The sequence below is a fragment of the Colletes gigas genome, unplaced genomic scaffold, assembly GCF_013123115.1.
Source record: "Colletes gigas isolate AHSC1104 unplaced genomic scaffold, ASM1312311v1 Colletes_gigas_Sc00015, whole genome shotgun sequence".
In the NCBI taxonomy this organism is placed as follows: Eukaryota; Metazoa; Arthropoda; class Insecta; order Hymenoptera; family Colletidae; genus Colletes; species Colletes gigas.
In genome coordinates this window covers 4,061,035-4,083,762 of record NW_025106644.1, presented here as the reverse complement: position 1 = coordinate 4,083,762, position 22,728 = coordinate 4,061,035, and the positions used below count along the sequence as shown (strand labels likewise).

Sequence of the window (22,728 nt, the reverse complement as noted above, 5' to 3'; positions counted from 1 at the left end):
GACTATTAACAAAGTTTGAATACACCCAATATTTCCAAAGGCTCACATCCGGCAAGTTGTAGCCTACGCCACTCCTTACATAGCTCCTAGGATCTAAAGAACTATAGAAATAATAGTTTTCTCAGGCTTCTATGCAAGATTTATTAAAAAAACCATATTTTTTTGCTTAATAGAAATATTATTCATAACAAACAAGCTTACTTCCGCTCAGGAATACTAAATATTATCAGAACACCTACCAACTCGAAAATACAGACTCCTTAATTGCCAACCTAAGCAATTGTAACCCCACATAGAATAACCAGATCTATCTTATACCAAATATCATTGGCCAACAACAAGGATAACTTTATAAGAAGTTTTAAAGACGTTAAAAATTAAATATATGGAAATAAACTGTTTAAAAAATTAGAAACTTAATGTTTCTTAAAAATAGCCAATTTTTTTTAGTTTTGTATATTGTTTTAACTAACATAACCTAACAGAAAGGAGAAAGAAAAGAGACGAAATAGAGGGAAAATTGAAAATAGAATATATTTACAGAAAGTTAGTAGAAGCATGTAAGCGATAAAGTGAAGAGGCCCCCCTGGGCCCAGGTAGGAATGGTCTGGGGCCCCCGTGGAGGGTTTGGAAGAAAACAAAGAAGCCTTTTACGACTCCCGGTCGTCGAGGGTTTCTCCAGAATGACCTGGCTCGCACGAAACTCTCGATAGAACGGAAAAACAGAAGCTTGAAGTTACCCTTGCACGCATTCCAATGCCAAGAGCGTAGTGACGATACTATGGCTGTCACACTATAGTCAAATCCAGGAAAAAATTTGTTCTCATATGAATCGATCGTACGAAACTACGATTAAAGATTTCAAAACAGTTTTAATTTAAGCACAATGAGGTACAAACTAATTTAATCGATACGACGGAAATAATTATTATTAATTTTTCTTTCTCTGTATCGTAGATTTTTCTTACACATCGTCTCTCTTGTTATCACAGAGTTTTGTAACGATTAAACGAAAGCAAATATTGTATTACGCATAAAAATCTGCTGTGACTGTGAGAAATTCATAGAAATTACATTTTAAGAGTTTAACGCATTCACGATAATTGATTATAATCCAACGACAGAACGTTAGGTAGTTTAAATCGCACATCACTAGTCGGTGAAATGTAAACCGAGTTTCTCACGCATCTGGCACAAAGATCGACCAAACGATACATTGCAAATCAGAATCGGTTCCTTTTACGCAATTTTGTATACAATTGACCTACAAATTTCGTACGAAATATATAGATTTTTAACTTTTTTTACGCGATGTACTATCGTCACGAAAATACGGACGCTACTTTCTACCGCGATATATCGTCTTCAAGGCATTGTACGGTTAAAAATCGATGGACAATTAAATCTGCACACACGTAGCTTTATTTTCGTGCATCGCTTATTCGTTAATACGTATTCGGTAAGAAGAAACGTTCTTCGAAAGCGAAGATTCGTTTACTGCTTGGTTGGGGACGCAGAATCGCCGCGTCCGACATATTGGGTGAGTCCCTCTCCACGGTCCGTGCTCGAGAAAGAACCTAACCGTTAAACAAAAGTACATTCATTCCAGCAACCTCGTTCGCGCCGATCGAGACGCTCCTGCGCTATTTTTCATTGTAAACTTTTTGAGATTGTTTGCTTTATTTGTTCGTATAAAAGATGGAAGACAAAGCTGGTTCCGGTAATGCCGCGGTCGAGAGCGGCGAGAGCAACACGCCGATGCTAGTAAAGAAGCCACCGAAAACTAAGACGAGATCGCAGCGTGTAAAGTCGTCTCATCCACCAACATCGGAGATGGTGACAGCCGCCATCAAGGAATTGAAGGACCGTAAAGGTTCGTCGCTTCAAGCCATCAAGAAGTACATCTCCTCGACGTACAAGGTCGACGGAGAGAAATTCGCTCCGTTCATCAAGAAATACTTGAAATCTGCTGTGACGGCCGGCACTGTTGTGCAGACGAAGGGCAAGGGAGCTTCTGGCTCGTTCAAGCTCTCCACCGGGAAACCGGAGACATCCAAGACGAAGAAGGAGATCCGCTCGCCGAGAAAAGTCGAACCGAAAAAGGCGCAGTCGGTCGAGAAGAAGACCGTGGCGAAGAAGACCGCTGCCTCGGTGAAAAAATCACCGGCGAAGAAACCCGCTGAGAAAAAGGCCGTTGCTGTGAAGAAGACCGCGGCGAAGGCTGCCGCCACGAAAGCCAAAGCCGCCACCGAGGCCAAGAGCATGTCGAAGTCCAGAAAGACCGCCAAAGCTCCAGCAGCGAAGACCAGAACGCCCAAACCGAAAAAGGCCGCTGCATCGAAATCCGTCAAATCACCAGCGAAGAAATAATTGCTTTTCTTCGACGAAAACATATCAAATGCAAACAACAAAATGGCCCTTTTCAGGGCCACCACATTTTCAAAACGTTGAACTACTACTGTCTCTCCTTCCACATGAAAAAAAACATATTCCCTTCTATGGAAAAAAGATTTCAATTTTTTTTAGGTTATGCGATGACAAATTTTTATTTTCTATACATTTCCTTCCATATGAGAAAAATATATTCCCTTTTATAGAAAAGATTTCAATTTTTTTAGGTTATTCGACGACAAATTTTGATTTTCAATACGTTGAAAATTTAACTTGGGCGAATAAAATGCATGCTAGGGTAATGCTTCGTGCATCTGTTTTTCATTTCTGTTTTCCCAGGGTCTCGTGCGAGGCTGGTAGTTAAACACTTGGCGACCAGAAGCCGTACAAGGCTTCTTTGTTTTCTTTTAAGGCCTCGAACCATTTCTAGCTGGGCCCAGCGGGGAGCTCTTCACTTTATTACCTACTTCCGTTCTCACTGACTTTCTCTCTAAACGTTTCCATTTTCAATTTTCCGTCTGTTCTCTGTCATTTTCGTACGCGTGGAACTTAACCTACAATAAAATATATCTTTATGCGTAGATCTGGATTGTATATTTACTTATTTCACAATCTACGATCCCCTCGATTTACTAGATTAAAAATAAAATTACGTAATGCTCGTTTGAAGCAAAGTATTAGACATTCGATTATTTATATTACAATTTCGATGTTATAGGTTATATAATTAAAATACTTCAATACTTAATCGTACAAATACATAAGTCTTTATTACAAGCTTGAAAATACATCAGAGTTTTCTAAACTGTACTCTTATCTTTTGTATAATAACCGAGTTCGTATAACCTATGATTAAAACGGAAATTCTAGATATATATACCGTTACTCAATATGATTTTTGTACCATTACGAAACGGTTTGGAAATTTAACAATTTAAAATAAAGGAATGTACAAATCTGAAACTACATAGATATAAAAAAATTGTATTCTCCTCTAAAGTATAATTTTACCCATAAAGTTAATATCTTTTACCGGTTATTATCTTTCCTTAACATTTAAGAGATAAACTTCGTGTATTGACATATTAAACATTATCATCAGACAGACGTGCTTTTAGTAGAGAAAAAATTGTTACTTTACTGCGTATATCTTTCTAAAAACGCTTTATCGATCAAAGTATGTGCATCTGACGTATTGGTGTCTAAAATGTCGATATTACAAGTTAGTGGCAATAAAGCTATTTCCTAGGTGCAAGGTTTTGTGGCTTTGAATGCTTAATTTGCACTGCAACGGGCGACGCCAGCTTTACGGCCGAATGCGGCCAGATGGCTGAAAACACACGGTCGAACGTGATTGGCGCGCTGCCGTTGGGCTCCCCTACCATATAAGCAGGCGCGTTTCGGTGCAAGAATCATTCTACCTGCATCAGTCGAGCAGTTCAGAGTTCTTACGAGTGTTTGAAAAAGAAGTTCTTCGAAGCCATGCCACCCAAAGCGAGCGGAAAAGCTGTGAAGAAGGCCGGTAAGGCGCAGAAGAATATCAGCAAGACCGACAAGAAGAAGCGAAGGAAGAGGAAGGAGAGCTACGCTATCTATATCTACAAAGTGTTGAAGCAAGTACATCCCGACACTGGAATCTCCAGCAAGGCCATGAGCATCATGAACAGTTTTGTAAATGATGTCTTTGAGCGTATCGCCGCCGAAGCTTCCCGCTTGGCACATTACAACAAGAGATCCACGATCACCTCTCGGGAGATCCAGACCGCTGTCCGACTTTTACTGCCCGGAGAATTGGCCAAGCACGCTGTTTCCGAAGGCACCAAGGCAGTCACCAAGTACACCAGCTCGAAGTAAACGCTTTGGCGTTGTTGCAATAATCGGCCCTTTTTAGGGCCAACAATTTTCTCAAAACGTGGTTAACATTCTTGTTCTAAAACATTGCAAAGCAAGAAGCTTACAAATGTGAAATTATTCGGGAGAAATTCTGTTGCTTTTTAGTTCAGAAATCATCTTTTACGGAACCTGAAAGATAGAACATAGTTATTGCGATTTTCCTGTGTGACCTTTTCCCACTTTTCCTGCATTAAATAAATTTCTTTGATGTATAGCAAAGTTTAGTTATGAGTAAAAGGTCTTTTATGGAGGAAAGGATCTATCGACCGAAATAAATGATCGTTAAAGCAATTGGAGACGGTTAATTGATTTTTGCCAACGTCTGTTGCGCAGTGTGCGGTCTGGCGTTGCCCTAGTGGAAGGAAATTCGGCTCGTATCGATCCCTTTCCTAGTAAATTTTCGTTGAACTTTTGAGTTCAACCACCATTATTTGGAAAGTATGAAAGTTACACGTCAGCTTCTCTTAGATTCTATAGAGCTGTCTATGATATTTAATTTAGGACGCAGGCGTTCCGAAAACTTTCTTTTTTATGGTTTGACTGCCATATTTAAACGTCGCATATTCTACAGGTCTTAACGATTATCGATGATCCGCTGGTCACTGTACAAATAGTTAACGGTTTCCGCCACTGTATTATATAATTTAATACGTTACGCTTTTCTAAAACACCTATCATGAATAAAAAAAATTCTAAGCCTTACTAACATTAGAAATACTGTAAAATAATAGATATACCTATTGAAAATATCAAATATTTATAATTTTCTATAAGAACAATTCACTCAATAGATTGTTGTTCGAGAAAATTTTGTAAAGTCTCGTTAACATTATTAAAATGAAGCTTTTTGTATACTGAAAGAATCATTTCAATTTTTCTCTTCTCCAAAACGTAACTATCTTTCAAGGAAAATTATTATATATAGTTTTATTTCTCTTCCTATATAATTTATTTAAAATAGCCATTTTTATATTTCCGTTTGTGTATTAGACTGTGTTATTAATATACCCTACGACGTGTTCGTTTCTTGGTTCGTCTTTTGTTAACAAAATCTACAATGCCGTCTGCTTTCTTCCGAGCACCCTTTACCGTTTTCGACCGTTTTCACGTTCAGGTCAAGTTTTTCTAGTTTGCGATTTGGCGGTTTACAATGGGGCTTTGTGCTGGCACGCAGCTGGGGAGTTTTCGACCGTGCACGCGGTCGAAAAATTTTTTGCCCTACCATAAATATCGCCGAACAATGAGACGAGGCGCGGGCTGCAACAGCGCACAGCGGTAAGCGTTACGTGGCTTCTGGTTGGCCGAGGGAGAAGGGAGGGGGAACTGCAGCGGAGGTGGTATAAAAAGGCGCCGTTCTCCGGGCAAGTCATCATTCGCTTCGTGCATTCTGAGCATTCATAACCTAACAGTTCTCTTACGTCTTGCATCATGACTGGTCGTGGAAAGGGAGGAAAGGGATTGGGAAAGGGAGGTGCAAAGCGTCACAGGAAGGTTCTTCGTGATAACATCCAGGGTATCACCAAGCCAGCTATTCGTCGTTTGGCTCGTCGAGGCGGTGTCAAGCGTATTTCTGGCCTGATCTACGAAGAAACTCGTGGTGTCTTGAAGGTATTTCTTGAGAACGTTATTCGTGATGCTGTAACGTACACCGAGCACGCTAAGAGGAAGACTGTGACTGCTATGGACGTCGTGTACGCATTGAAACGTCAAGGAAGAACCCTTTATGGTTTCGGCGGTTAAATGTATCGATAGAGCATACATGCAAAAAAACGGCCCTTTCCAGGTCCACCAGACTTCTCACAGGGAATCAAAAACGGCCCTTTTCAGGGCCACCAAATTTTTTAACAAGGAATTTCTGTTCAACAGCTACCAAACTATTATTTTACCTTATATGATCCTCAATTTTACCTAATAAAGTTGTTAAACTAAGTGTACTGAACATGTACAGTTTAATACTGATTTTTGTATTACGGCGTAATTTTCTGAATTTAATTTTATTTTTTTAATTATGTTATATACACATATTTGATTCGTATTGTGTGCTATAATCCTATAAAGATCAAAATTATTCGTATATTATTCGTAATTTCGTATTACGGCGTAATTTTCTAATTTGATCTGAATTTAATTTCAATTTTCATACTAACAGACACGTATTTGATTCGTGCATCGTATAAACTACCTACGTGGTCAAAATGAGTCATTCGTAATTTCCAATTATAATATTCGTTAAATATTGTATTTCCAATACAACTTCTAACAAACTTATTCGACTGGATTTTTGAAAATAGACCTTAATTTTCTATAATAGAATGAATAAACATTTCTTTCAATTACATTATACATTTCTCCGAATATCTACCGTTTTGATTTCTTTTGTACAAACAAATACACCATAATTGTCGGTAGTTCTAAGGTTAATTTATAATATGCGTATTCGCAATCTCTTTGAGGCTTCCTTTTTTACACAAAAAATTGTGTGCCTAAAACTAGAAAGAAATTCAGACGAAATACAGGTTACATAACCTAACTTTCATGCCTGCTGCCTCGGTCTCGTACTACACACGAGACTTGAAGCGAAATTAATTGAAATCGATATGTTAGAATATCACAGCAGTCTATAATAGTAGTATAATGGTAATATAATGGATTAAGAGTTCCTTAATTGATGTGAATGATACTATAATAAGTTTATTAAAGAAATACAATTAGAACAAAGAGTTCACTCGTTAAAAAATTTGTTGGCCCTGAAAAGGGCCGATTGTGTTGCCAAACGTATAAAACGTTTAACCGCCGAAACCATAAAGGGTTCTTCCTTGACGTTTCAAAGCATACACGACATCCATAGCAGTCACAGTCTTCCTCTTAGCGTGCTCGGTGTACGTAACAGCATCACGGATAACGTTCTCAAGGAATACCTTCAAGACACCACGAGTTTCTTCGTAGATCAGGCCAGAAATACGCTTGACACCGCCACGACGAGCCAAACGACGAATAGCTGGCTTGGTAATACCCTGGATGTTATCACGAAGAACCTTCCTGTGACGCTTTGCACCTCCTTTTCCCAATCCCTTTCCTCCCTTTCCACGACCAGTCATGATGCAAGACGTAAGAGAACTGTTAGGTTATGAATGCTCAAAATGCACGGAACGAATGTAGTTTAGGGGGGAAAACGGTCTCTTTTTATACCACCTCCGATGCAGTCCCCCACTTTCTCCTCCTTCGGCCAATCAGAAGCCTCGTACGCTGACCCTACGGCCATAAAAGCCAGATGTTTTCCTGCGTAGAACGCATTTTGTGTTTAATCTGTTACACGTTGTGATCGCTGTTGTAATGGCTCGCACCAAGCAAACTGCTCGAAAATCTACCGGTGGAAAGGCTCCACGGAAACAGTTGGCGACCAAGGCTGCTCGCAAGAGTGCACCGGCCACTGGCGGCGTGAAGAAACCTCATCGTTACAGGCCTGGAACCGTTGCTCTTCGTGAAATCCGAAGATACCAGAAGAGCACGGAACTTCTGATCCGTAAATTACCGTTCCAACGTCTGGTTCGTGAGATTGCTCAAGACTTCAAGACCGACCTTCGATTCCAAAGCTCCGCCGTCATGGCTTTGCAAGAAGCCAGCGAAGCTTATCTCGTCGGTTTGTTCGAAGATACCAACCTCTGCGCAATTCACGCCAAACGTGTGACCATCATGCCCAAGGACATCCAGCTGGCTCGTCGTATTCGTGGAGAAAGAGCTTAAATCTTTTTTTCCCAAAAAAAATCGGCCCTTTTCAGGGCCCAAATTGTTAGGCGTGGTGCTAAATTTCTTGTTCAACTTGTACGTTTTATAAAAACTACATAATTCAGAACAGTTTTTCAGCAGTTTGATAAAAAACTAAATATTTATCAACAAAATAAGACATCTGTAATGCATGTTGCCCTTTAGTTTAGTGCCCTTTGAAAAAAGGAACGCCTTTGTCGAGTCCAACGTATTTTACAGCGTAGATTGTACTTTTTATCGCCGGGAACCGAAGCCATAAACATGTCGTCAAGATTTAGGTTGTGGTTTCGAGGTGACGACAAAGTAACCGACGCTTTGTTGCTGAAAGCATGAATTTTTTCCACCAGAAGTCTGGAATATACATATTTTGGAAACTTCTCTAGTTAAAAGTACGTTAATATACGTAACATTATTCATCCATCCATGTTGGATGCAATACCAACAACTTTGCCGCCTTTTCAGGCATGTGCTCTTGCAGGAAATCATCTCCATATACTACCAAACTCAAGTGAAAAATTAATATTATTAGGTAAACGAATAAAGAAAACTGTTGAAAATCTCATGTATATATAAATAATACAATATTATTACCATTGAAAAAAGAAGAAAATCATCTAGATACGCATTATTTTATCGAACTTCGATGTCTATAATTTTGACTACGTAGGGACGCCATTTTTGTGAATCCAACATGGCCGACAAGCAACAAGATGGTTGCCCCGGTAATTTCGGTGTTTGAGGTTCATTGACCGTGAAACATAACTCTAATGGAACACTACTACGAATGACGTTAATTAAATAAACATCAACAGACGCCCCATTTACTTCGTCCATCAATTTTCATAAATCAGGTAAGAAATTCCAATCGAAAGTCGTGGTAGCAAACTTTTGCTTTAGATTTACCGGTTACGGTTATGTTGCTCGATATGTTATTCTCCTATACATTATTAATAAATTTTATAGTTCATAGATTTTAAAACAATACGTAAAAATTTGTTCTCTATTCCTTTAAGACGAAAACGAGTCGTAGATTTTATTACATTAAAGACTATTTCTGTTGCAAGTAATTCTTCGACATGTCGGACGACGAGGACTTGGTTTACGTCAAGAAGCAGAAAACTGTGCATTATGGATCGCTGGAGGAGGCAGAACGTGCAAGGCTGGCAGCAGCTGCGGAGTCATCGGAAGAGGAGAAAGACTCCACAAATTTGGGAGACAATGTCAACGTTGCTGCCACTCTGGGGAATGTACACATATCGAACGAGTACATGGAGCTCGAAGATGAGATGTCCAAAGACAGACAAGCTCTCTTAGAAGAATTCGAACGCAGAAAGAAAGCTCGCCAAATTAACGTATCTACTGATGATTCTGAAGTAAAAAAGAATTTGAGACAATTAGGAGAACCTATTTGTCTGTTCGGCGAAGGACCCGCGGACAGAAGAACAAGATTGAGAGAGTTGCTAGCTAGTCTGGGGGAAGATGCGATAAAAAAGAAGCACGACGAAGATGAGAAACCTTCTCATGCTATAGAAAGAGATACGGAAGCAACTTGGTATCACGAAGGACCAGAATCCCTCCAAATAGCTCGTTCTTGGATTGCAAGTAAGCATTGAACATATTATTAACTTTCTCTATTCTAATTTTATTTATACATTTTGTACATTATATTTTACAGCGTACTCGTTACCTAGAGCAAAGGCTAGATTGGAAAAAGCGAGACAGGATCTGGAGCTACCAACAGCCACTCGTACAGCACGTCGCCAAGAACTCCTGAAGAAATTGCAAGCGCTAACGATTTACTGTTCTCAAATCGGCGATACCCGACCAATTTCCTTCTGTCAATTTAGTCCGAATTCCAAGATGTTTGCTACAGCTTCATGGTCAGGCTTGTGCAAAATATGGTCTGTACCTGACTGTACTTTGTTGCGAACGCTTAAAGGACATACTTGTAATGTTGGCTGCATTGTTTTTCATCCAAAAGCTACTATTACCGAAGAGGTGATAGGGGAGAAATCAGGACAGACTTGTATATTGGCATCTTGTGCTGCAGATGGTACACGAATGTCCTTTTCCATATTTATAACAGGGAATTAGAACAAAATAATAAGTAAAATACATGAATTATTGCCCCCTCGGTCTATAAACAGGGACAGTGAAATTGTGGAGCGGTGGATCTGGGGAAGAACCGCTAGCTGAAGTCGAGGGCCACGAGCCGCATAGAGTTTCGAGGTTAGCTTTTCATCCGTCCGGTCGATTTCTCGGGACTTGTTGCCACGATGCGTCTTGGAGGCTTTGGGACTTGGAACAGCAAGCAGAGGTTCTTCATCAAGAGGGTCACGCGAGAGCTGTGCACTGCATCAGGTACGTACCACACTTAATTCAACGTGATAATGTGTAAATCGGTGTGAATTTTCAGCTTTCAGTGCGACGGTAGCGTGAGCGCCACAGGTGGTCACGACTCCTTTGGCAGAGTGTGGGATCTTCGCACAGGGAGGTGCATTATGTTCATGGAGGGTCATTTAAAGTCTATCTTCGGTATCGATTTCTCCCCCAACGGGTTTCACATAGCCACAGCCAGCGAGGACAACACGTGCAAGATATGGGACTTGCGAAAGAGGTCTTGCGTGTACACGATACCCGCGCACACGAATTTACTGTCGGACGTGAAGTATCAGAGGCTCGAGGGACAGTATCTGGTCACCGCCTCGTACGACAGCACTGCCAAAATATGGTCGAACAAAACCTGGCAACCCTTAAAAACGTTACCTGGTCACGACGGGAAGGTCATGTCCGTCGATATTTCCCCGGACCATAAATTCATCGGGACTAGTTCTTACGACAGAACTTTTAAACTATGGGCTCCCGAAAATATATAAAAAGACTTTGTCGAATAAAACGTGGAGCACGGTTCGAGGAGCATATCTACGCAACGCTATTTTCGTGATTGTTCGTGGAGGAAACTTCGCCCTTTGTAATATAGAAAGAATGAACGAAGATATATACTTTATTACCTGTCCCTTTATAAGTTTTAATACATCAACGATTGTTATAAGTTTGATTTATTAGTTTTAATTTCTGAATGTTTAGAACACTATGTCGTGCCTTCAATGGTTAAAATTGGACTTTGTACTAACACCATCCGACTGTAGTTTCATTTCTGAGAAATCTAATTGCATTTACTTGATCGCGAAAACTATTATTACGCGTTAATAATCAGAATTAATTCCAAAATACAAACGAAGCGTTTACTTGCATTAAACGGTTCTTTGCATTGTCGTTAACAAAGCATTTAAAATTTTTGCAATGGACAAGTTGTTCAGAAGATTGGACGACTAAGTTTGAACAGAAGAGGTCCTCCTGTGGTTCTACTTTATTAACAAACAAAAAGTTCTCCCGACAATCGGGTAGGTGTCTCTCCATGTTTCATATTCAAAATACAATCAATAATTAACTAAATTCCTTAATTTCTCTTTAAGGAGGAAGAAAAACCTAGAGCAAGAAAATTAATGAAAATTTAGTGATTTTCATTTACCTCAAGATAGAATTATTTTTTGGTTCGTTCATAACAGGAAGTAGACATTAGTACAAGAGAGTTGAAAGTGTAATATCCTCGTTGGATTTTTCTATAAAAATAAGTTAATCGAGCCTGACGACGAAGTACCATTTTGTCAACACTTTAATGGCCGCACGTATCACGGGAAGACCACGAAGATGCTAGGAATCATAAATGTAACATCAACAAACTTAATAAGTTGAATGTATGATGAAATTGTGACTGATACAGTAGATCACGTATACGTGACATCGGCCGTCAAAGTGTTAACAATAGCGTATATCTATTTTATAAGATTCTTAACGATCCGCGAGCATCTAACGACGAACGATCGAAGGCTGGAGAGAGGATCTAGGCGATGTCTCTCCGTCGGTGCTCCCCGGTACAGAATCCTCGTTGTCGCGGCGGCAAAGATACCGACATCCTCTGTGTTACCCGACTGGACGAGATCGATTCATGCGGACTCGTTCAGCGGCAAGGATTGATGGAGCCAAACTCTGCTGCCACCCTCGGCGAAATCTGCAGCTGCGTGCCCGTCGCCTTGCAATACCCATTTGGTGGTCAGCAGACCATCCACTCCCACTGGTCCCCGCGCGTGTATCCTCGCCGTGGAAATTCCGACCTTACGAAACAATGCAACCCCATAAATATCTGTGTACACCTTGCAGGGAATGTGCAACGACTCACCTCCGCTCCAAGACCGAATCTGTATCCATCAGCGAACCGCGTACTGGCATTGTGAAACACGCACGCACTGTCCACCTCTCTCTGAAAATGACTGGCTCTTCTGTCGTTCTCCGTAACGATCACGTCTGTGTGCCCGCTACCGTACTTATGAATATGATTTATCGCATCGTCCAGGTCCGTTACAACCTCGATGGTGCACTCCAGGGCGCCGTACTCCGTCCTCATGCTCTTCGCCGCCGGTGGACCAAACGTCAACAGCTGCCTCAGCTTTGGCCCGGAATTGATCTTCACCTAAAACGTCATCAAAGATAAAAGCTTAAAAACTAGGATTTGTAATGTTACTATTAGTACTATGACTATACAAAGAACTCACTCCTTCCTTTTGCAGCATATTGCACACGTCGGTGAAGAAGTTGTTCTTCATATGACACTCGTGGATCAGAAGAGTCTCCATAGCGTTGCAAGCGGCAGGATAATCGCATTTCGAGTCCCTGATGATCTTCAGAGCCTTCGCTATGTCCGCCTCCTTGTCCACGTAGACGTGGCAGATACCCTCCGCGTGGCCCAGCACCGGGATGTGCTTCGATTGCTCCTGTATAGAACGAACTAGGTCGGAACTGCCTCGCGGAATGATGAGATCTATGTGCTTCTCCATCGACAACAGGTCACCGACGTCTTCCCTCGTCGAGACCAGGGATATCGCGTTGGAGGCTCCCACGGTGTTCAGCGCCTCCTTCACGAGCTCCATTAAATACTTATTGCTATTGACGGCTTCCTTGCCACCCTTTAACAGAAGCCCGTTGGCGCTGGACATCGCTAGGGCTGCCACCTGGGGCAGACTGTCGGGCCTCGATTCGAAGATCACCAGCAACACTCCGATCGGGACGGTGATCTGCTTCAACTCCAAACCGTCCGCCAGCTTGGTCCTCCTGATCACGCGGCCCACGTTCGTCAGAGAGTCGTCAGCGATCTGCCTCAACCCGGAGCTCAGGGATTTCAGTTTCGCGGGCGTCAGCGACAGACGGGACAACAGCGGTTTCGCCAGGCCGTTCTTCTGCGCGTCCTCCATATCTTTCGCGTTCGCCTCCAAGATCCCCGTCTGGCGGGTCTCCAGAAGATCAGCCAAGGCGTTTATGCAACTTGCACGCTCCTCCGGCCGGAGAGCCTGAAGAGCTCTGCTGCCGATTCGAGCTGGAAATTCCATTATCTTTTTATTCGAATGGATCCCCTTATAGTTATAGTCGCGTTTGAGATATTCTCAATAAGCCCTAACGGAAGTTTCGACGGAGTCTCTGGTTCTCAATAGCCGTTGTAGCGAACTTGTTTGAATTAAACACGGTTCCCGAATAATGCGACACGTTCTATATCTTGGGGGAGCGGTACGTGTCGCGGATAATTGTACAATGACCGCGATACAGCGACCGCAAGCCGTTTCGTTTCTACCTTCGATAATCGATAACCTATATTGCTATGGTCGGTAGAACAAAATGACGCGAGTGACCCCTCCACGAAAAAAAATATTGCGTTTCAACCGATAATAGTCTTCGCGACGACGATTCTTTTCTAACGAAAACTTCTATTCCGTTGGATTTCCATAATTAAACGAAGTAAGGGGTAGTTTCGAATTACCGTTTTCTGCAACGACCTCGATGGGCGTGGTAAAGCCAGTCGTTTCGGTGAACAGTGTGCCGATCTTCCTCCCGGACAGGATGCTCTTTATAGCTTTTTCTTGGGTTCCGTTGCAGATCACGACCGAGACACCTCGATCTAGGGCCCAGAGAGCTGCGTTCACCTTGGCGTCCATGCCACCGGTGCCCACTTTCGACTTCTTCCCGAATTGTATGGTGCCCCTCAGATCGGAGCTGAAGGTGTGCAGCATCTTCGCCCCATCTAGCCAAGGTGGCAGGTTGTAGATCCCGTCCACGTCGCTCATCAGGATCAGCAGATCGGCCTGGACCTCTGCCGCCAACATGGCCGCCAACGAGTCGTTGTCCTTCAAGGAAATGCCTCGTCTTCCACCGCCACCGGCTACCTCCTCGTCCACGTGGGGCGGCGGTGAGACAGCGTCGTTTGTGTTGATGATGGGCACGATGTTCAAGCTGATCAGCTCGCTCAGAGTGCTAAACAGGTTCTTCTTAGTCTCCTCGTTGTAGAAATCGGGCTTGGTCACCAGGACTTGCGCCAACTTGACACCGTACTGGGCGAACATAGCGTCGTACAGTGACATCAGGCCCGACTGACCCACCGCGGCTGCTGCTCTAGGTTCCAAAAGAGTGCCTGCGTGAAGACGAGACCAATGTTACCGTACCACCCTCCTCCACTGTATTGTGAGGATGGATATGTGGTCAGTAGGTCATGAGGTGGGTGATGCGTTGTCGGGCTAGCAATTTTTGCTCAGCTATTCAACCCTTTCCAACGGTACCAGTATAAATTTGTGTACTATTGCTGTGATGGAACGTTGGAAAGGGTTGAAGCAACTGATTCAACAAGATTTAATTTTAATTTTCTCTTGGTAGTTCCGTTGCGACGGTGGCACGCGTGGAAACGTCGATAACGACTGCAAGCGTATCCCAGGGAGTAATAAGAAACAGGACTGCAGTATTTTCACAACAATTTCTGTCTATCGTCGTTCGATTCTTGCCTCCCGAAAGGAGAATTACCGCGAATGTTTTCCCGGGCAAATAGAATCTCGGGGGAATTGCTGGGTAAAAGAATTGGGCGGCTCGCGGTTGTTGGTTTAACCTACATGGAAGGGCCGGACATTGTCAAGTTGCCGAGGAGTTCGCGGAGTACCTCGGGGACGTTCCGATGCTTCCCTCCTGTACATTTTAGCCTTCAAAGAGAATGTGGTCGCACTTAAATTTATGACCATTTGTGTATCGATTTCTTTTACTTCTGGGGAAAAGAGAACAATCCCCTGTCAATGCACCCGGCTAGCAATGGAACGGAACCGTGGAAAACGGTCTTTGATGCGCGCTGCAGAGGGACTACGACGTCTACAGCTGAGCAAAACTTGTATCTCGATGATTATGATTGTTATGTATGAGTGTAGATATAAGCACTATCCAGAGATGACTTGTTGACTAGGCACTTACAAGCTAAAGGGGGCAAGGGCAAGGAGAGAAGCTCTATGCCCCGCCTTACTCCCACCATGGAGGCTACATAGCTGTAGAGTCTCCATTGATAGGCAGGGTTTGTTCCATTCGTGGCTAGTATTTTGAGATTATGGGTACGCCAATGCCTCCCAGTCTTCTCCTACCCTACTCTGACTAGTTGTGAGTGACTCAGTCAATGATGACAATGCATATGAGAGCAGATGTCGCTATTACACTAAGGTCAATTGCTGTGCCTAGCTCACCAAGTCATCACTGCATAGTATTTGCCTTTTAAAGTATGGTCAACTAACGAGCTAGGTGAATGTCCTTTTGTACCATAATTGTTTTTATACCTGCGTGTTCTCTGGTGTGATCAGCAGGGCTCAGGGTCTCCCTCATCGACAGAGACATCAGCAGCTCTTGCGTGAGCTTCTGTTTGCCGAACGCAACCGCCCCGCTGGTCACCATAATGCATTCGCGACCTTCGTTCTGGCATTCTGCTACCTGCTCGACGATGGACGCCAAACGACCCAACGCCAGTCCATGCTCATCCTCTCTGGTGATAACAGCGCTGCCCAACTTCACCACCAAACGACGCGCGTACTTCAGCTGGCTGCGATCGCTGAAGGTCGTGCCTCTCAAAGAGTTATCCGCCGATTGGAGCTCCCTTCTCAAGTCCACTCGATTTCCCTTAAAATGCAATTACCGTTTCACGAGGATCCCCCCATTTCGAAAACTCGAGTGGCTCGGGTCATTCGAACAATTGTGACATAATCTACAATTCGATATCGCAATTAGAAATATCTTAACACGTGTAATTGTCCGTTATCGTCCACTCTGTTCGAGAACAGTCGCCAGTGAATTAATTCTTGCTCTCTCATTCACGCCTGGCGTGACACTTCGGTATTAGCATATCTGCGACTCGTGATCAAAATGGCGGATGACGTTTCTCAAACACGGAACGCGGGACAGTGGTTAAAAGCCGACGTAGACGAGGCTGGAAGCCCGCCTCTCTGTGTTTATATGCAATCGATCGTTTCGAATCGCAATTTGCGTCGACGAGCACCTAGAATGTTTGTATCTCGACGTGTAATGAAACGAAACCGAGAGAAACTCTCGTTTCACGAGTCCTCGACAGCGTTAACAGTCCAGCGACCTTCTCCGTAAGCTTCTCGTAATCACTGCCACGCGTATCTACGATCGTATAGAGTCTCCAGGCGTTATCTTTGTGCAGCACTCGAATTAAGAATGAACAAATTTACCCGGGGCGAATTCACGGTTCGATTGCCACTCGACACAGTTTCACGCGTTACACGTGCGATTTCTTCCCCGGTAATCTGGTTACATAAAAATCTGTCGAAGACAAAGGGAACCAAAGAGCTTCCATTCGAGTTTTCATGTATGAATGAACGACATTTCGTACCTATTATCGCGATCGGAAAGAACACGCGAGGCTGCTCGAATTTTTCGATCCATAAATCGTTTTCGTATCGAATCCCAGCGGTTCCACGAACGCGGAAATTACCAATTGCGCGTTACAAATCGTATCGCGAGGCCGTTATCTGTATACCAAGCCTTAGTCTCTATCGTCTTAACAACCTAATTGTACCTCTCGATGCGACTGTCCTGCAATAATCGAGAACAATTTAACGCGAATTAATGTGACGATGTTATCGATAAGACGTGATCTTTATTTAGTATTATGAGGTGTTGAGCACGTGTTCCGTTCGTGTGGACTTTCCGCGAACGATGGAACTTAAGACGTTGCTCCTCCGTCTTCGTCTTCGTAATCGTTTTCGGGGCTTGTTTATCATTTTTCCGTGGCCGCGGCTCGAAAGCAGAGATAAACGGAGTGTTTTCGACGCATCGATTACGCCTCTGGAGGCGATTGGGCCTCGCGTTCACCGCGAATTTCGTTCCCGGGAGCGTAATATTCCACGACCGGGACCGTGGAAAATGTTTTCGATGTAATCGTGTGACGCGTAGTTGCGCGACACGCGGCGGAAAATGGCGTGCGACCGAACCGTATTTATTTCGTTCGCGTATACGTGCCCGGGCGATATCAGTTGCGTTATGTGTTCGTGATAACGTTACGTTCATTGCTGGCCAGCTAATTAAACCGGCGATCCGCGGAAACAAATGTCGCGTTTTGCGTGCGAGACTAGCGTTGCCTTGTGATCTTCAAAAATTGTACAGCGAGGGGTAGATGTTTAATGGGGGATTCTGGGGGTTCAAATGGGACGAGAATCGAGAATAGTAATTTTTTGAGGCTTTGTTGACGAATTATTAACGTTTAAAATTCTGTCTGTAGGATGGGAAGCTGAGTACATACGACACTTAGCATGAGAAACACTATTTAGTGATGTATTAGAGTGTTTTGACAGGGGGTAAGTCCCTAAATTTTTTGGTGAAATTAAAACATTTCAAAACGTTCTGGAAAAATTATTTTCGGTTCTGGGGGTCAATTATAATCACTTTTGGTGAATAGATGTATCCTTGAAATCCTAACCAATTTCGAGAAAAAAATTCAATGAGTGGATAAATTTTTCTACAAAATTAAAAGATTTCAAAACGTTTAAAAAAAATTATTCTTAGATGCAGGGGTCAATTGCAATCATTTTTGGTGAATACACATACCCCCGAAATTCTACTCATTTTCGAGAAAAAAATTCGAGTAGGTACTGACATTTTTAGACGAAATTAAAAAATTTCAAATCATTCTGAAAAAATTATATTTAGTTGTAGGGGTTAATTAGAAGCATTTTTGGTCAATAGACATACCCCCGAAATTTTAACCATTTTCAAGAAAAAAAATGAGTAAGTAGACAAATTTTTCGACGAAAATAAAAAATTTCGAATCATTATAAAAAAATTATTTTTGGCTACAGGGGTCAATTGCAATCATTTTTGGTGAATAGACATACGTCTGAATTCCTAACCATTTTAGAGCAAAAAATTCCTTTCTGAAAATATAATTTCTGGCCTGAAATGTTACCTCGAAGTTTCATGCGAATCTTTAAAACGTCATAACTTCTGAATGGATTGGACGATTTTAATGTTTAAAAATGCAAATTACGCGTATTTTAGTGGAGAATATGTACAAATTCCAAAAATATTCAAAAAGTTCTTCCTTCACGCCGCAAAGTTAAAAAAACCCCATAAAAATGGTCCAATTTTCAAACTCCCACAACTCCTATAATAGTGAACGTATCTCATTGAAATTTTTTTCCAAAGCAGAGCCCATGGGTACCTACAAAAAAGTATTAGACAACTTTTCTGTAGAACGTCAAACAAATTTATTAAAAATGAAAAACTAAGTTTTAAGAAAAATCGACAGGGGATATCCCTTAATTTTTCAACGAGAAAAAAAAAAATTCCAAATCGTTCTAAAAAAATTTTACTTAGTTACAGGGGTCAATTACAATCATTTTTTATCATTAGACATACCCTCGAAATCCAATCCAATTTCGAGAAAAAAATTCGAGAAGGTGTGCAATTTCTCGACAAAATTCAAAAATTCCAAATCGTTTTAGAAAAATTATTTTTGGTTGCGAGGGTCAATTACAATCATTTTTTATCATTAGACATACCCTCGAAATCCAATCCACTTTCGAGAAAAAAATTCGAGTAAATGGACTTTTTCGACAAAATTCAAAAATTTCAAATTGTTCTAAAAAAATTATTCTCAGTTGCAGGGGTCAATTACAATCATTTTTGGTGAATATACCTATCCCCGAAATCCTACCCACTTTCCAGAAAAAAATTCAGTAAGACTGAAACTTCAAACTTTAATAACTTTTAAACGAAGCCTCCATCAACAAATTACTATTCTCAATTTCCATGTTATTTTGATCCCCAGAATCTCCCATTAAATTGTTGCCCCACGAACACCCTAAATATCAAATTGTAGAATCGTAGGGCAGTAAGAATCAATTCGCTCAAAAAACATCTTCTCCGCGGTTTAATTAATTACACCGTCCGCGCGACGCGGGGGCTTCCCCCATCGAGAGCGTTCGATTAAGAACGCGTTAAAAATCGACTCGAGAACCCCTCCCGTCGCGATCGATCGACCACCGGGTCTCTCGTTGCACGAAATAGCGAAAATAAGAGAAAATTGGACGTACTGCTTGCTCGGGAATCCTTAGTCCCGAGGTGGACGAAGCCAATCTCGCTGAAAAGCGTCCGAGCTTAGTGGATCTCAATAGCAACAGCGCCGAGCACATGATTGTTGCTTTCCTTCTTCTTCCTCTCGTTTCACTGTACAACACAAATAACAATTTTCCTAATCGAAGCCACCGTCGCGCTGAGTACGTACGTCGAAGAAACGGACGGAAGAGGATTCGAGTTAATTACCGGATTGGATGTACGAGTTCTTAGGGGGTTGGATCAGATAGGGGCAGGTGATCACGCGAGAACGTCCGTTAATGGGCGCAAGGGAGGATTCCAGAGGACGCAAGTGGATGGAGAAAGACGAAAGTCAGGGACAAGATGTCGGATGGTAGGTGGACCTCGTTGCCGAGGCGGTCGTCGCGGTGGTTAACGACATACTACTGTTTCATGCTCGGACGAAATCGCGGCAGAAAAATCAACGTTATCGTGTCAAGATTAGACGTCTATCCTCGAGCAAACGTTTGCGGTGCAACGGGTGGGAGGTGATTCTTCTCGAGGAGCTTGACGTTTCGCGCGACAATCGACCTTTTGTGACGCCACGAGAGAATCCTCCGCGTCTCCCGTCCCTTGGGTAGCCAAGGCCACGCAAAGTCCGTCTTCGACCCGTATGCAAAGAATTAGCGGTGCAGCGCTCGTGCACTCTGACCCCGGTAATCGAGCAAACAGAGTCGCTATCGCTTCGCTCGTTCTCTTCCCCCCTAGTTGCTCTGTGCACGCCAGCGATAAATTACGTCTCGAGAATATTGCTTCCATGTTTATTTCACATTTCGGGGATCCGGGACTCTAAAAAACGGGGGATACACGAGGTATGTTCCTCATTCACGACTAGGAGGATTGTTCCGTCGGTTTTTTCTCCTCCTCCTCCACTGTTGTTTACGTCAGCCATGTGGGTTCGATCTATCTCCAAGACCTTCGATCACCGACGTACGCGTAGCGTGGAAGAGCAGACTGATAACGATCATAGCGTTGATTCTGTTGAATCAATATTAGAAATAAGTTTGCATGGACGTATGAGAGCATTGCATGAATCGATTGTAATTGTAGTCTCAATGCAGTACTCAATATCAGCTTTGCGATAGTCTTCTTTCAATCCTTGCATCGAGCATCAGTTCTGCAATGGCTGTTGAAGTAAGAATTAGGGAAGTAGTTTCTCTCCAATGTCGTCGATTGTTTTCTATTCTGCCAGGGGATGCAACTGTCTAAAGATTTATTAGAACGTATGCGTGAATATTCGCGGAGCAACAAAGCGACTATCGGCGTGGATGGCCAACATGGATGCCTCGATAAGGGCTTTCTCGGTCGAAACAGTCGAACAGTCGGCGTTTCACGCGACCTATTCACGGTTTTCCATCTTTGGGAACGAGAAACAAAAGAGAAAAAATGTGCAAATGTGTCGCGAGCACCCCGCCACTCCACTGCGAACTTTTAACCGTGAAAGCCCACGTGTCTGGAACTGCGAACGACAAAACGCGAAATTAATATGAAATATGTCGTCCTCGTGGGCACAGAACTCCTACTTATTCAATTAACCGACCCTTTGTCCAGTTTTACACCACCGTTTCGAAACCAAATTTACAGAATCCCTGAATTCTGAACGTCGAGCAGCGAATTAATTTGGTAAAAGGGGTTGCACCAGGGCTAAAAAAAAACGAGCATCGGGTAAAATTTCGTTGGAATAAACAGAGCCCGCGTGTTTTCGACGCTTCTGGCGGCGGGGATTCCAGCGAAAATTTTACTTCAGAATTGATTTTTTGTTGTTTCGCCATCTTCCGAATATAGATTCGAAACGGTGGAACGAATTTCCCCGTGAAAGTAAGTCTAGCGACTCGGAGACGCGATCGCGAACTCTTCGTTCGTGAAAAGGGGGATCCTGAAGCTGGAGGTGACGTGGGTGGATGATCTTGGCGGTTGATATTCGACCTTTCGTTGATATTTTGTAGTCTGGTTTCATCCCCCATTTTGCAAGAATCCTTATTTCGACGATACTCGTGGAATTGTTATGCTCATTGACTCCTGCGTTGTTCCGTGCAGATCACCATCTGGCCGCAGGAGTCATCAGGCTTCCTAAATCACATCGACGCGCTGGATACGGGAGCCATTCGTTATCCCCCGTCAAATCCATTGTTCCTACGCGGACTACTTATTCGTCATTGTGGACAACGATTTGACTCGATTGATTGCGCGTGGATTTCGTGCCAGGCACGTCGTCGAGCGAAGATTTATCAGAACTAGCCGTGCATGAGTAAATTTAAGTCGTCGGGGGCAATTTGTTTCGCGTTGGATGATGGATCAGGCTTTGGACTGCTCCAGCGAATGCTCACAGCTCCTCTCGAACACGGTGCCTCCTTACGCAAAAATGGGAAACCGATTCGACGCCGGGAATCCCCCTCGGGGGTTCCCGTCTAGGCGAAGAGCTTCCCCGGAAATAGCGCGCGCTCGAAATACCGGCGTCGATCATTGTACACGATCACGTACGAAACGCGAACGCGAAAAGCCCGGGCGAGCCTCGGAAAAATGTGAAACGAGAAGGCGCGACGGGGAGGAGGGGGGGGGGGGGCTCCTTTGTTCCGTCGTTTAAAACACAGTAATTCCTCCGGCAACGGTGAAAAGTTTTTGAAAGCTATTTAAACTTACCGGGGCGGCTCGTTATTCCGTTCGCCCTACGTCGGCGGATTCACTTAAAATCGAGGAAACGTTGGCGCCCGTTGATAGGCAACGTGCCCCGCGATGCGTTTACTCCAATTGCCGGCCGGGTCTCCGCACCAAAGCGAAAGTTCACGGGAGCCCGTCGAATCTCGCGGAGATAAAGCGAAGAACGGGAGGGCGGAACGATTACCGCCAAGGAATCGCTTCGCTTCTTCCAAGTGCGGGAATTCCAGCTTCGTTTTTGCACGGGGAACCACCCTTACTCATTCGACGGACCAACGCCACTTTAGTTTTGCCTTTAATTAACGCGACGATAACGACGAAATATTTATTACGACGTGACCGCGAATAAATAACGCGAACGTTATTGCATCGTTCCGATAAGGGCCCCGAGCAAGAAAATCGCAATCTGCCGCGAGAAAAACATGATCGATGTGATACTCGCGGTGTTGCAGTTAGCGAATTAAGGCTCGAACGGTTCCATTCTGCGCCCGGAGTTCCCAACAAGAATTAAACATTTATTTTGAT

The 22,728-nt window shown here is 43.2% G+C and overlaps 7 protein-coding genes across 8 annotated transcripts; 5 read left to right on the top strand and 2 right to left on the bottom strand.

The window, feature by feature from the left end:
• Nucleotides 1-1,698: 1,698 nt before the first annotated feature.
• On the top strand, nt 1,699-2,370 carry LOC122399999 (histone H1B-like). Its single transcript, XM_043401156.1, has one exon. The coding sequence runs from the start codon at nt 1,699-1,701 to the stop codon at nt 2,368-2,370; it is 672 nt and encodes a 223-aa protein (XP_043257091.1).
• Nucleotides 2,371-3,830: 1,460 nt separating this feature from the next.
• Nucleotides 3,831-4,505, top strand: LOC122400004 (histone H2B). Its single transcript, XM_043401161.1, has one exon. It carries the CDS (start codon nt 3,874-3,876, stop codon nt 4,243-4,245), a length of 372 nt encoding a protein of 123 aa, XP_043257096.1. The 5' UTR covers nt 3,831-3,873; the 3' UTR covers nt 4,246-4,505.
• A 1,191-nt stretch (nt 4,506-5,696) lies between these two features.
• On the top strand, nt 5,697-6,095 carry LOC122400006 (histone H4). Its single transcript, XM_043401164.1, has one exon. It carries the CDS (start codon nt 5,713-5,715, stop codon nt 6,022-6,024), a length of 312 nt encoding a protein of 103 aa, XP_043257099.1. The 5' UTR covers nt 5,697-5,712; the 3' UTR covers nt 6,025-6,095.
• Nucleotides 6,096-7,070: 975 nt separating this feature from the next.
• Nucleotides 7,071-7,399, bottom strand: LOC122400005 (histone H4). Its single transcript, XM_043401163.1, has one exon. The coding sequence runs from the start codon at nt 7,380-7,382 to the stop codon at nt 7,071-7,073; it is 312 nt and encodes a 103-aa protein (XP_043257098.1). The 5' UTR covers nt 7,383-7,399.
• A 197-nt stretch (nt 7,400-7,596) lies between these two features.
• On the top strand, nt 7,597-8,167 carry LOC122400001 (histone H3). The gene has a single exon (XM_043401158.1). It carries the CDS (start codon nt 7,618-7,620, stop codon nt 8,026-8,028), a length of 411 nt encoding a protein of 136 aa, XP_043257093.1. The 5' UTR covers nt 7,597-7,617; the 3' UTR covers nt 8,029-8,167.
• Nucleotides 8,168-8,724: 557 nt separating this feature from the next.
• On the top strand, nt 8,725-11,430 carry LOC122399998 (U4/U6 small nuclear ribonucleoprotein Prp4). Its single transcript, XM_043401155.1, has 5 exons — nt 8,725-8,900; nt 9,114-9,651; nt 9,725-10,102; nt 10,197-10,410; nt 10,466-11,430. Exons 2-5 carry the CDS (start codon nt 9,126-9,128, stop codon nt 10,923-10,925), a joined length of 1,578 nt encoding a protein of 525 aa, XP_043257090.1. The 5' UTR covers nt 8,725-8,900; nt 9,114-9,125; the 3' UTR covers nt 10,926-11,430.
• On the bottom strand, nt 11,060-19,946 carry LOC122399997 (delta-1-pyrroline-5-carboxylate synthase). Of its 2 annotated transcripts, none has more exons than XM_043401152.1 (6): nt 19,509-19,946; nt 15,738-16,074; nt 13,919-14,566; nt 12,663-13,480; nt 12,290-12,580; nt 11,060-12,224 (listed from the first exon to the last, which is right to left on the bottom strand). In XM_043401152.1, the coding sequence occupies exons 1-6, from the start codon at nt 19,605-19,607 to the stop codon at nt 12,057-12,059; spliced, it is 2,361 nt and encodes a 786-aa protein (XP_043257087.1). In that variant the 5' UTR covers nt 19,608-19,946; the 3' UTR covers nt 11,060-12,056. The 2 variants fall into 2 exon arrangements, with proteins under 2 accessions (XP_043257087.1, XP_043257088.1); XM_043401153.1 differs by having other exon boundaries at nt 19,512-19,946.
• Between the last annotated feature and the right edge of the window lie 2,782 nt (nt 19,947-22,728).